Below are 14,299 nucleotides of genomic sequence, written 5' to 3'. Positions count from 1 at the left end.
ACCAACACTTCTGTGAAATTTTGTCCAAAAAAATGCACGACCTGGACATAATAATGAGGAAACATTAGATAAGCCCAAGTTGAGGAAGTCTCCATAATAACTGGCCTATAATCTTCAAAAATGACATAGCTGAGAAAGTCAAGAAAAGAATGAGGAACTATTCCAGAATAACTGAGACAACCAGGTACCACAGTTGACCCTGTATTGCATCCCATTCATGAAGGACATTATTGAGACAACTGGCCAACCTTAGAAAAAGTCTCTGAGAAAAGGGTATACAGAAGTTTTTTGTACTATTCTTGCAACTTTTCTCTCAGCTTGAAATTGTTTCAAAATTATCAATAAAAGTGAAAAAAAATGTTGTAAAAGTGCAATTCTTTGACTCCAGTGATTGAATATCCCAAGAGTCAAGCTCATATAAGAAATAATCTGACACATTTGCACAACCAAGTTTAAACACTGAACACACAGTGAGTGGTGACTCACCAAATGCCTCAACTGTGAATTACTACTGTGTCATTATGAGTTCTTAACATTCATCTAACACCTACATTATTGTGTATAATATAGCAAAAGTAATGCTTCCCTGAAGGAGCTGTTCTAAAAACTAAAAACTTACATATACATAGGCACATATCCAAATATAATGTTTATCAGGGGATGGAGAGCCATGGGTCAGATCTCACAAAGACCAAACTCAGGTTACTCCTCTCCCTTTTATTTCAGGTTGAAGGAGGTGTAAACCCAGGTGTTCACACATTACCAAATTACTGCTCTGTAGTTTGAAAGGAATGATGATGACATCCTGTTTGTGGTCATGGCCAATTGAGTATGACACTACACCTGGGCAACCCCAGGCCATCAACATTTCAGCAAGGCTGTGTAATTAAAGTGGTGACACTTGTTGCTTAGAAATATTGGTGACTTCCAGGATACAGCAGAAACCCTCTGTCCACCTGACTTTTGGTTTCAAATGGGGTCAGAGGAACCCAATAAAAGCAGAACCTGGAGAAACCTGGGCAGGCTGCTGCTCCTCCCTTTGAATCAGAGCTCCCTGAACATTCCACTCCGCAGCCAGGAGACAAAATTTCAGTGCTGAATCTCAAAACATCTCTTTAATTCTCTCATGTTTATTTATGTCAAAACCTCCCCTTCCCTCTTCCAACACTGAGTTTCAAATAAACCCTTGTTTATTATTATATAGACCACAGGTTGCCATATATAGAATTGGCACAGATATAAACAGTATCATCTTGGAAAGAGCCCATTCAAACTGCTGAAGAAGCTCTGAAAATTACACCAATTGACAGAAAGTCAGGAATTGCAGAGATCTTCTATGCAAATCCTATTGTAAATGAGGCACTTCAGAGAAAATTTTATTGGTGAACTAGTAGTAGTAGTAATTATAATAATAATACTCTATCAAGTCAGAAATTACAACATTTTAAACCTAGGGAATTCAAAATAGTCACTCTAGGATATATGGGAATCCAGCTGTTGCTCAAAATGTGTTACCTAGATTAAAATGATATCAAGAATTAAAATATATTTGAGATGAAATTGAAACTTTAACCTAATAATTATAAATGTCAGGTACTAGGGCATGGATTAATGAGTAGAACATCAATATCAATCTTATTACTTTTTTAAATGACAAAAGCTCTGTTTCCCACACCCTCCAATCCATGCCCAGGCTTGTAGGCATACATGTATCCCAGGATATGGTGAAATAAGTGATTTAAGCATTCAGTGTATCTAAAAACACCCCCAAAATGAGAATATCGTATTAGCTAGGAAACATCAAATTAAAGGTAGAATCTGTAGTCCAGAAAACAACTTACTCTGAATCTTTAAAAAAAAACAAATTGATTAGAAAATAAGGAATTATAAAGCACTAAAATTTATCTTATACCTTTTTTTTAAACTTCTCATACTTGTGTGTATATGTATGTGTGTGTTGTATGTGTGTGTATGTGAAATGTTTAATCTGTTCATGTATAAATAAAAAGGATTCATATTCTAAACTAAACAATTGTACAGGCCAGTGGTAAACATCTTTGAAAAAAAATCCATGAACACCTCTGGAAAAAAAGTTCAGCTCAAGCAACTTTGACATCAGTGAACATGAACAATAATAAAAGTTTTAACTTTTTATTATTTACACTTTGTTTTGTATGTAGCAGCAACAGGATATATAAATTGCTGCTATATTTGTAGTAAATATAGCCTGAATAGAATATATCTCTGTAACATAAAATGATGGATCTATTTTCTGAAATTCAAGAGGCCTAGATTCAACACAGAGCCCTACCAAACCGTGTGACCTTGAGCAAGTTCCTTAACCACTTCAAGCTAACTTGCTCTTCTATAAAATGTGACTAATAAAACTATCTACTTAAAGGAATGCACAGCTAAATTTAAGTTCCAAATCTAGACCTAAAATAATCAGGATCTTGGGGAAAAGAGCCTAACACTGATATGTTAGAGGGACTTCAGGGACTAAGAAAGTGAGATAAAAGCAATAATTGAAGCTAGTAACTAGACAGAATTTAGATCAGGAAGGTAACAGTGGAAATGGAGATGAAAGCCAACTTTGAAGACATTTTAAGAGAAGAGATGATAAGAGAAAGAATTTATTTAAGATCATCTTAAAATGTGAATCAGATTTATGTCAATTCTTAAAACTGTAAAACCTTCCTATTGCCTTTAGAATTAAAATTAATTTTTTTTTTTACTCCTTTTCAGACCAACCTTCCAGCTAAGAGAAAGTAGAAAAACGAGACAAGTTTTGTTTTTAAATCTATTTGAAAGGATCGGAGAGCTACAGACATTGAGGATTTGAGGGAAGACCCAAAAGGAAAAGGAAACCCAGAGAGATAATCTAGCCTAACCTTTGTTAAATGCCAGAAAAATAAAAAGTAAATTTTCTCTGGAGAATGATGACCTCCCATAGAGCTCCAGACATACTGAAATTGTATTTATATGTATGGTAGTCAGTCAGAAGAAAACCAGAAATACAAAAGGGCAAAATTTGATTAAAAAACAGAAGACAGACTTCCAGATAACCAAATGTTGGTGTTATCTGACAGGCGCTTCAAGCCATAAATTCAAGAAGCTCTACAAATCCCAAGCAAAAGAGATACAAAGAAACCACCCCTAGACACATAATCAAACTGCAAAAATTAAAAACAAAGAAAAACCTTGCAAGCAAACGGAGTATAAGACATATTACCTTCATAAAAAGCAAAAATTATGCTAAGAGCTGACCTCCCAACAACAACAAAGCAAGAAGACAACAGAATGACATACTTTAAAGTACGAAAAAAAAACACCAAAACCTCCCAACCTAAAATTCTATTACATAATGAAAATGTCCTTTAACAATAAAAGCAAAATAAGTATCTTCAGAAACCAAAAATGGATGGATTTTTTGCCAGCACATCATACTCAAGAAAATATTAAAGGAAGTTTGTCAGGTAGAAGGAAAATGATCCCAGACTATACCCCAAGAGATTCAAGAAAAAATAGAGAGCAAAACGAATACACAATAAGTAAGAACGTGGAGGATCTTAAACCTGTGGAAATAAAATATGCAACAATAATAACCCATATATCACAAGCGAGATAAATGCAGTTAAGTGTTTTGTTTTGTATTGTCCAAAAAGTGGAACTGGCAAAAGTACTAATTTATATTAGGCTTCAGTAAATCAAGGATGTATGTTGTAATTATAGTAGAAGAATAGTAGAAGAATTTGTACCAAAGTCAATAGAGCGGGAAATTAATAAATGCTTGCTAAATTGAAAAGAAGGGGAAAAAGGACATTAAAAAAGAAACAAAAATGGTCAAACAAATGTAAAAATATTATGGTAGATTTAAGCACAAACAGCAGTAAGTTGTCATCAAGTGTATAAAGAGTGAATAAAAGCAAAAAAAAAAAAAGCAAAAATAAGTACTCTCGTTAAAGACACAACTGTCAGACTGGATAAATATCTTCTCCTGATCTTTCAGCTTCACATCCTGCCATTCTCCTTTTTCTCACTAGTTCTCACCATACTAGTTTACACTCAGTTCTCAACTCCATTAAGTGATTTTTGATGTCAGGTCCTTTGTTCCCTCTGCCTGAAATCCTTTTCCCTCTAGTCTTCCCATAGCTCTTTAGATAGATCTGAAAAACTCTTCTTCAACTACTTTATCAAAAGAAAGTCAGTCATATGGTTTTCCATTCCTCAGCCCTTTGTTTCCTTCATAGCACTTTTCACATTTTATATTTGTTTTGCTTATTAAATTGACTCCCCCGTTAAAATTAAGCTTCATTCATTTGTAAATTATGTACGTATGTAAGTGTTTAGTATGTGCATGTGCCCTGGAGTGTTTCAAGGGCTAAGGATACAGCAATGGATAAAGCCCCTGCCCTGGTGGAACTTACTTTCTGGTGCAGGAGATTATCACCATTTTAAAGTGAGAAGGCTGTGCAGCTTCCAGAAATGAAGTAACTTGCATTCAGACCCACAGCTAATACATGTCACGATCATGATTTAAACTCACCCTGTAAAATTTTAAACAAGCACCCAGCTTTTAGCATGGGAAGTTGCTGACAGAAGGACCGAGCAAGAAGGACAATTTTTGTCTAGCAAATTGAAAGACAAAGTGTTTTACTTATTTATTTGAATAATCAAATGTGTCAGGGATTTAGTATAGTCCATTCAGCACTGCCCATGTTCTTCAGGAGTTGCTCCGGTCATATGCCTTTGATTTTTCTTTATCATACCTGTTAGTCCCAAAATAATCGGGTATGATCACGATCACTAAAACCTGTGACACTCGAAGTTCCCAAGAGGATTACAGAAAAACAACATTGTAGGCACTAGTTAGGACTTCTCTGGTCTCTATCTTTTGTGAGATGGGCAGAACTCCCTGAGAATTTCTCGGACATTTTATGCCTCTTAGCGTAAAGTATATGCAAGTTCAAGAGAAGGAAAAGTACCTATTCCTTTCCCCTGAGCTCTCTCAGATTTCCCCTAAGCCATCTGATCTGAAACATCCCTGGATTACACGTTTCTCAGTTTAGTTATTTTGACATCAATGTCAAGCCAATGAAAAAAATCCCATCACATAGAAGAACAGAGATCAAAGGTAGCCAGGTAAATTTCTGCTAGGCCAGTTCTATTTATGATCCCTTTATTTTCACCACTCTAAGTGGTGACATGACATCCCTCTGTCATGTCCAACAAAGCAATGGTTTGTAAATCTGGCTGATCTAGGCATGTTAAAAACCTAGAAAGAGTTAGAATATAAATTATTCTAGAATATAAATTATTCTAGATCTAATTTATAGAATATAAATTATTGGCTCCATCCCCTAGAGAATTGATTCACAATGCCTGAGATCGAGTCCAGGGATTTTAAAATGCTCCTTAAGCCATTCTGAAGTCTAGCCACTTTGGAAAAACGTTGTTCTAGGGAATTCCATTTTGTCATTGACCCATTTCAGGGTATCTACAGATAGATGATGGATTAAGGGAAATGAGCACTTCTCATGTTAATATTGAAAAATTCATTGGTCCACTGGAAGCCCATGGTTTCTAATCACTTGCTATTCAGTTACTCAGTTTCTGCATTAAAAAGAAAGAAAAATAATGACTTCATATTCTTGTTGACATTACATAGAGCTGCAATAGGAAGGCAAGAGTCCCTTTTCAATCAGAGACTGTTCTGTATCAGATGTTTTCAAATGCAAACTCCATGAACTTAAATTTTCACCAAACAATTCTGCAAAGTATGGGTCTCAAACTAAAAATGAAAAACAGGGCTTCCATGGTGGCGCAGTGGTTGAGAGTCCGCCTGCCGATGCAGGGGACACGCGTTCGTGCCCAGGTCCGGGAAGATCCCACATGACGCGGAGCAGCTAGGCCCGTGATCCATGGTCGCTGAGCCTGTGTGTCCAGAGCCTGTGCTCCGCAACGGGAGAGGTCACAAAAGTGAGAGGCCCACGTACTACCAAAAAAAAAAAAAGAAAGAAAAACAAAAAATTGCCTAGAAAAGTATTTTTCTTGATTGAGGAAAAATATTCATGTAGCTTAGTTTATAAAAGAGAGGATTCTAATGTATGGTATGTAAATTATTTTTAATCCCAAGTTGATTTTTTTTTTTTTTTTTTGGCCATGCCATGCAGCTTGTGGGATCTTAGTTCCCCACCAGAGACTGAACCCAGGCCCTGGGTAGTGAAAGAGCAGAGTCCTGACCACTGGACCACCAGGGAATTCCTGAATATTTTAACCATACTGGAAGAACTGTATATACTAAGTAAACCAGAGTCAACATTTCTAAAAGCAAATAAAATATTTTGTGAAACAAATGTACCAGGTGGTGGCATAACCACACATGAAAAAAAAAAAAACAAATGAACAAGAATTTTACTGTAGTGAGATATATTATAATTATCCCTAGTGAGGTATAACCTAAGGACAAAAGAAACTACAACTATTGTTAAACCACTTACAGTAATCAAATTCTTGGTAGTAGTATTATTTTGAGAATGTAGTGAGATTAAAGTGGAATAAAGCAAAGGAATAAGTGTGTGTCACGGATAACCAGGATTTTTGGCATAGGTGAAAAGAGGTTCTAAGTAGTATCACTGAGGTTAAATAAAGACCCTACCATTATGAATTTTAAGCTTTGAATTGGAACTATCAGCGTCAACTACTGATGCATCTTTTTAAAAAAGTCCTATTCCATTCACTGAAGAGGCCTAGAAACAATGAAAAGTTCAGTGGTTTACACAGAGGACTCTTCATACCATTTCCCACTAAAAGAAACCTGGGATCCTAGAAAAACAACAAGTCTGGTAAGGCAGGAATTTCTTGTAAAACCAGAAAGTAAAGAAACTATTAAAGATTACTAGGGTTATGTCAAAATAACTTAGTTCTTCAAAGATAGGACAGTTTAAGCATGAATAGGGATAATAACTGCAAAGGATTGGAATATATCAAATATGTTTAAATGTGTAAGGTTATAATGGTATTCAAAATAAAACAAACCTCACTGGTCACCCTTAGAAGTTGCTAAGGAATCAACTTATCTTGAAAATTAGTAAATCAAAAGAAACAAGCATTGATCTTGCCTTTCTTTTAAGAACTGAACCTCAGGATAACCAAATCATTGATTCCGAGCCCCCTGAAGTGGAAGCAGGGAGTCTTAAACACTGGACTGCCAGGGAAGTCCAGAAAGTTTCTTATCAGCCAGTCCTGTCCAATGCAGTTATTTAAATTTAATTAAATAAGATTTAAAATTATGTTCCTCAGTCACACCAGCCACACTTCACACACTCTATAACCACATGAGGCTAGTGGCTACCACATTGGACAGTGTAGATACAGAATATATCCATCATCACAGAGTTTTATTAGATGTCATTAAGACAATGACCATCAATGATTGCTACCAGCACAAAGAGACAACCAGACCATAGTACCTATGGATGAAAGTACAAAACACCACCTGAAACACCATCTAAAGTAGTCTTGAGGAAACCGAGAAAAGTGAGAGCACATACAAAGAACATGTTAAGCACCGAAAGGGAGATGCATTCAGCAAGATCCAGAGTGTGGGAAACTGTACAAGAATAAATTGCAGTGAGAGGGGAGAAGGAAAGGGGGGACAGGGAGAATAGGGAGGAGAGGGAGGGAAGGAGAAGGGGGTGTGGTGCGAGGGGGCGGAGAGGACCTATAGAGACATATCAACCAATCACAACATATGGACTGTTATTGATTTGATCTTGACTGCAAAAACTTGTAAAAACTTTAACCGGGGAAATGTAAACTCTGAATAGATATCTGATTATCTTGAAGAAGTATTATTAGTTTTATTTTATATGTGATGATATTGAGAGTGTTTTTTTAAAGGGTGCTTATCTTTTAGAGACACATGCCAAAACATTTATAAATAAAATATAATTTCTAGGACTCACTTCAAAATAATACAGGGGTAGGGGGAGAGGAAAGGGGACAGAAAAAGATAAGAATATAGAGAAAATGGGACGAGAGTTCATCATTACTGAAAGTACATGAGAGATACCTGGGTATTCATTACAGTAGTCTACTTTTGTATAAGCTTGAAATTTGTCATAATAAAGTTTTATTTAAAACTAGAGCATCATTGAAATCAATCAACTTCAGCATCTCCCTTCAACCACCCATGTTTTAGAATGCTGCACTTTTAAAGATATTTAGCACAGCTCACAAGCAAAGCTCCCTTCTTGTGTATATATGTACATGTACATATAAAAAATAAATTTATAAGATGTGACACTTAGAAGACTGTTTCAGCTGGCATTGATTCAAGTTCTTAAACAAGGTTTTACTGGATGCCTACTATAAAGCAGATGTTGTACTTCTAAAAAAGCCTGAATTTTATAGTATTGGAATTAAAAATTTATCAACTATACCATACTGCCTCTCAACACATACTGATTCGTACTGGTTAACAATAATAGCTACCATTCATTGAGTTCTTATCAAATGCTTGGTGGTGATGTTTACATTTACATTATTTCATTCAGTCCTCTCAAAATTCTATGCAAGAGTCTTCATTTTACGAGGAAGGTATTCATACGGTGAGAAGTTCCAAGGAACTTGACAAAAGGTCACCTGTGTAAGAGTGGGAGAGCCAGGATTTGAACCCTGATCTGACCTCAAATCTTATGCTGTTTTTAGACAAAACACTTAACATCCACCTAAACTAGCCTCCAAGATAGGTATTCTTGTATTTCTAACTTACATACACAGAATTTGACATATACTTCAGCTATGGTTTGTTGAGACTATTCTGATTGTCATATATTTTAATATTAACTTTGTGATTCGTTTACCATGCTATACTGGTTCATATTAAGCTTTAATTTAAGCATCCCAGTTTTCCATATAACGTGTAATTAAATCTGGTCTCTGAATCACATTGCTCTCACTCAGCTGATTATTTGAAGTATATTTAATATCCTAAATTTTTTTATTGTGGTAAAATACACATAAAAATTACTTTTTAGTTGTTTTTAGATGTATAATTCAGTGGCATTTAGTACATTCACAATGTTGCACAAGCATCACCACTATCACAGAATGTTCTGCTAAATTTAAACCTTAAATGTAAAATTCCAACCTCAAATGATGGTATACTCAACATTCCAAGTTCTATTAGCTAACTATTGAGTGTTACATCATCAAAAGTTTAAAGAAACATTCTTTTGTGTCACTGTTATAGCTGAAGAAACCATTTTGTTTACATCACTGAGGAAACTGTATTAAATAGAACCTTGCAACACTGTACCAAAGATCTCTTTCCAGGTCAACATGAATAATTAATGAAACATTCTTTAAGTGTCAAATGCCTTGTACAAACAAAAGCATTCTAAGTCTGCCCCTTCCTTCTGTTCAGAAAGCATCATCCTTCTACAAATTAGTCATTCTCTGTCTACATACATATATTTATACTAATAACTCCACTTTTTGGCTTCTAATGATTTATTTATTTTTCCATGATTCTTAGTGAACCTATCTTTTTTGGCTACTTAAAGTGTACAACTATTTTTTTCTAAATGTTTATAATCTATTTTAGAACAACTGTGGCATGTAAAATTTAAGGCTCTTTTAAGTATCAAAGCATTTTTTTTAACTAAAAAAAATTTTTACTTTGTTGATACTAATTTGGATTTAGAGTTGCTGTTCTTGATTGATATTTGGCATTAAACCAAATAACTTCAAATATAAAAAAAAATTTTAGAAATACACTTTAGAAAAGGTGTACCTTAATAATAATAAAAAAAACTAGATGTAAAAGCATTGTCTAAACTCTTTAGGGTTTATTTCAAGACTCCTTATATCCTATCTTATGGTATTAACAGCTAGAATAGGTGGTGGAGAACCTGAACTTAGCAAACTGGAAAATTTTATGATGAGTTTTCTAGTTGAAAATGTGTTTTATAAATAAAAGCTAGTATAGTGTCCATGCCATTTTCTCTTTTCTTTTTGTTGTTCACTAAATATGAAACACTTAATGTGGATTTGCTTATCAAATTCTTAGGCTACAAAATAAGGGTAACACATAAATTCTCAAGAGATAGTTAAAACATTACTATTTTACACAGGAGTACATAAAAAGTACAGGAAGGCTGAAAATCTAAATTGATTCACAGACTTTTCTTTCAGCAAGCTTTATTAATCCATCATGGATCTACTCATGTTTGTATATGATTTCATACAGTGAAGGGTTAAAAAAATAAAGGTTCTCCCAGAAAACAACCTTTGGTGCCTATGTCACACGACTATAGGACTGTGTAACCCAGCTTTCAAAAGTTGTTTTTCAACTACTAATTAGTAGCTTCATCAGAAGTGGAAGTACATACATTAAAACTCAAAGCCAAACACTGTTCTCCTAGTGCCTCAAGTAGTTTATTGGTAGTTATTATCCACATTTCCATGAATATAAACATTCTAAATGACTGTCACTAGTGCAGGTACATTGAACATGTGAAGGCTCCACAGGAAGCTACTTCATTTTGTGTGAACATGAACCAAGTTTCCAAAAACTCCATTTAAAAAAACCAAAAAAACCCAAAACCAAACCCTGGTAGCAAAGTGCATTTCTTTTGGTTATCTTCAAAACAAACAGGTGTTGGCTTTAACACATAGAAATCATGTTGATTTGCTATATATGATCACAGGAAGCAAGTCTTTACCTGTAGATGAGAATTAGGTAAAGGTTTTTCCTCCTTTTAATTTAGAGGGTTTTTTTGGATTCCAAAGTAAACAGTACCAGTGAATTTTCACAAAACATAGCTTTGCTACTTTCCCCTTCATTTTCTATAATTGTAATTCTTATCTGTAGTACTGTATCATTTCTTCCTACCTTATAATCAGGACTAGACTGCCTGCATAACACTGTTCAGTTTGTAAACAAAAAATTAAAGCTCAGAGCACATAAGGACCTCTCTTACATTTTCACTGCACAGTGCATTAGGTGTTGGTTATAAAGCTTCTGCTTCTCTCAAAACACTACAAAAATATATGAAAAACCACATCTGTGTTCAGCCAGCAAATATAATAAAACAAATATTTTACAACTGGAATACTTTAGAGACCATGTATTGTAGTTACACCCTCTTGACTGAATTCATCAATTGCTTTCTTCATAAATCCATACATTTGTCAAAGCATATGCATTTACGATTAGTCTACATGCCCAAATTTACTATGTAAAAGAGTTAAGTAAATTATTTTAGGTTCTTTAACTGAAAGTGACTCTGACAACAAACTATTTCTAAAACAGCCCTAAATCCCCAAAAAGGTGTTTTAAACCTGACCGTGTAAAAAGATGCATAGCTATTTCTAGAAAGTAAAAGACTATACACCAAAACATGCTTTGTCAGAAAAACTAATCCATGCACTTGAATATGCCCCAAATACCTCTTTTTAAATTTTAAGTTAGACCAACTTAAACATCGTCTAGAATTAAGATACAGCATTACAGTATTTGATTCCAGAAAATGTCAAAATTCATTCAGCCAAACTTAAAAAGCCAAGCACTGCCTCCTTGTCCCTTACTGGTTGGACCAACGTGACCAGTATGACTGTATATATTAATCTACCTTAACGTTTCCATTCATTAGCATAACATACAAAGCCTTGCATGCAATTTCTTTGCAAAGGCTTCCCCCCAAAAGATGTAAGCACAAAACACTAGGCAGACACTCTTCAAAGTTTTATTTCACTAACTTCAGGTCAAATTTCCACAGCTGTTTTCTGGTCAATTTTCTATCTTTGCTTGGCTTCCCAAAATGGTAGTACCAAAAGATTTGTGGGGTAGGCAGAAGAGGCCATTTTAAGAAGCACTGCATTTACTCATCTTCCACAAGGCAACAGAGTTGGACATCTGATTGTTCAACAAAACAAAGCTTTAACAGCATCCAGGAGGGCAGGCAGGCAAACCAGGATGTAGACACTCTTCCATTTGTCAAAATCAGACCACAGAAAACCTACTCCACACAGATCTAAAAGGTTATCACCATTCATCTTTTCTTTTTCTGCTGCCTCAACATTTTTCTTCTTTTAATTATCATATCATGTAGTTTCTCAAGTCCTTCCTTCAGTCCATCGCCTATGATTGCACAGGTGGGCTGCAAATGCCAGGGAGTTGATGAGCTCAGTTCACCCATTGCTAACAATTTCTCAATTTCTGAGAGAGACAATGAGTTCCTCAGGTCTTGTTTGTTAGCAACTATTAGCACAGGGACTCCTTGATTTTCTGATATCCTAGTTATTTTATGAAGTTCAGTTTTGGCTTCTTCCATCCTTTCAACATCAACAGAGTCCACAACAAACACAATGCCATCTGTGCATCTGGTATATGACTTCCACAGTGGCCTTAATTTCTCCTGACCACCTACATCCCAGAAGTGAAAAGTGACTGTTTTAGAATTTCCCAAGGTTACCTTAATTTTTTCCGTGTTAAATCCTTTGGTAGGTACGGTATTTACAAATTCATTGAACTGCAGCCTGTATAACACAGTTGTCTTTCCAGCAGAGTCCAAACCCAGAATGACAATGTGGAAGGACTGAAATGAAGGCAGGCTGGACAGGATAGAAGTCTGGTCTGACAGTCCATTCCCCATTTCCAGCTGCAAGGAAGTGTTCCAAATTGAAAGGCTTTCTTCTTACTGCGTGAGAACTTCTCTTCCTAGGGGATCCAGCTACCAGACTGAAGGGGAAAATGAGTAAGTTATTCTTGTGAAATAATGTGCTACAACTGCTTTTCTCTCTTCCTGCTAAACTAAGCAACACGAGGAACTTGATAAATAAAACTTGCTTCAGTAAACAAACCAAGTGAGATAAGAAACATACGCGATCCAAGGTAAACGACAGAATAATCATTGCCGTTGAAATTCTTTAACATTCACTGAAATTGTAGTAATATGTATTTTTCTCTACACCCCTGGGTCCCCAGACCTTTAAGACCTCATACCGGAGACAACCTAGTCACCAGCAACTCGTCCAAGTCGCAGTAACCACAGAAGTGCCTTTTTTGGCAGAAAATTTGTAACACATAATCTGATCTTCAGGATCTAATTGTACACTCTTAACAGCATACCCAAGGTCACTATCAGCCTCCGCGCGCCAACCGCCCCACCCCAAAATACAATGCTCTCACCTCCCGAACTGGAGCCTGGATCCAAATGAGAAAGCATTGGCAGGCTTTTCTACGCGGGGGCAGAGAAGCACCCCACCGCCGCTCAGCTTAGCTCTCCACGCAGCTCCGGCGGTTGCCTCACTAGAAACTGTGGGTCCAGACTACGACCACGCCCACTCCACACGGCCCACCCCTGAGCCCAAATCCCATTGGTCACCTGCGTCAGCGCGTCCATGCCACACGCGCCCCCGCGCCCTAATTGGTGAGTGTAACTGCCGCTCCCAGCACGGCGGAGCCGGGCTCTCCCTCGGTCCACAGGCACCACCTGTTGCCCTCAAGTTAGAAAAGAGGGCGCCTGCGGAGGGAGCCGAGCGACCCCTGCAGGGGAAGGGGAGCCTCGGCCGGTCGGTCTGGTCCCCGCCAGCCGGCTCGCTCCTCCCGCCCGGGCGCACCTGCAGCGCGGCCCACGGATGCCATGCAGAGGTTCTCACATCCGGGGCCCGCGGTCACCGCCGGCGCCTTAACCCTTTGTCCGCTGGCTGGAGGGTGCTCCCTGCGGCTGCGCCGGCCCATAGGAGTGAATGATCCGACCTGCGGCAGCCGCCGGGGCAGGCCCGCTGTCCTCGCAGCACGATCCCCTCACCTCGCCGCTCCGCACCCGGCCGGCTCGTCTCCCCGGGCAGGGCGTGGCCACACCAGCTGCCCGCCCCGCTGCGGCTCACCTGACTAACGTCCTTCCCTGGTCCGGACCCAAACGTGGCTCACTGCCGCTCGGGAACGCGTTGATACCAGCGGGAGGGCGCCAGCGAGGCCTGGGCGGTGGCAGGGGACGAGACACCTCTTCCAAGGCTCTGGCCGAGCGCCGGGCTCGGGGCTGCCCTAACGGTGCTCGGCCGACCGCTACCGGCGCCTGCCACGGCCCCGCCCCCTTCCGCGCTAGCCGGCCAGTCGGGGGCGTGCGGGAGCCGGGTCTCCTAGCAACGCCAAAACAAGGTCACGTTCGAACAGGCCTAGCGCTGACTGGCTGCGGGCCAGTCAGGAGGGGCTTCCGGTCTCATCCCCGAGAGCCGCTGCTGTCTCAGACGCTTTCTGCAGCCGGCCGCGAGCTTCGGGCGGACGACA

At 38.1% G+C, this 14,299-nt stretch overlaps 1 protein-coding gene across 3 annotated transcripts; it reads right to left on the bottom strand.

The window, feature by feature from the left end:
- Positions 1-10,421: 10,421 nt before the first annotated feature.
- ARL4A (ADP ribosylation factor like GTPase 4A) lies at positions 10,422-14,087 on the bottom strand. Of its 3 annotated transcripts, none has more exons than XM_012531531.3 (2): positions 13,900-14,087; positions 10,422-12,748 (listed from the first exon to the last, which is right to left on the bottom strand). In XM_012531531.3, exon 2 carries the CDS (start codon positions 12,660-12,662, stop codon positions 12,060-12,062), a length of 603 nt encoding a protein of 200 aa, XP_012386985.1. In that variant the 5' UTR covers positions 12,663-12,748; positions 13,900-14,087; the 3' UTR covers positions 10,422-12,059. The 3 variants fall into 3 exon arrangements, with proteins under 3 accessions (XP_012386985.1, XP_033276305.1, XP_004265588.1); XM_033420414.2 differs by lacking the exon at positions 13,900-14,087 and adding an exon at positions 13,395-13,831; XM_004265540.3 differs by lacking the exon at positions 13,900-14,087 and adding an exon at positions 13,199-13,349.
- Positions 14,088-14,299: the final 212 nt, after the last annotated feature.

The sequence above is a fragment of the Orcinus orca genome, chromosome 9 (genome assembly GCF_937001465.1).
Source record: "Orcinus orca chromosome 9, mOrcOrc1.1, whole genome shotgun sequence".
Lineage (NCBI taxonomy): Eukaryota > Metazoa > Chordata > Mammalia > Artiodactyla > Delphinidae > Orcinus > Orcinus orca.
The sequence above is the reverse complement of the archived record's forward strand: the minus strand, read 5'-3'. Positions and strand labels throughout refer to the sequence as shown.

Bases quoted from the DNA above. Each gene is read 5' to 3' on its own strand.
- ARL4A (XM_012531531.3), bottom strand. From the start codon at position 12,662: ATGGGGAATGGACTGTCAGACCAGACTTCTATCCTGTCCAGCCTGCCT.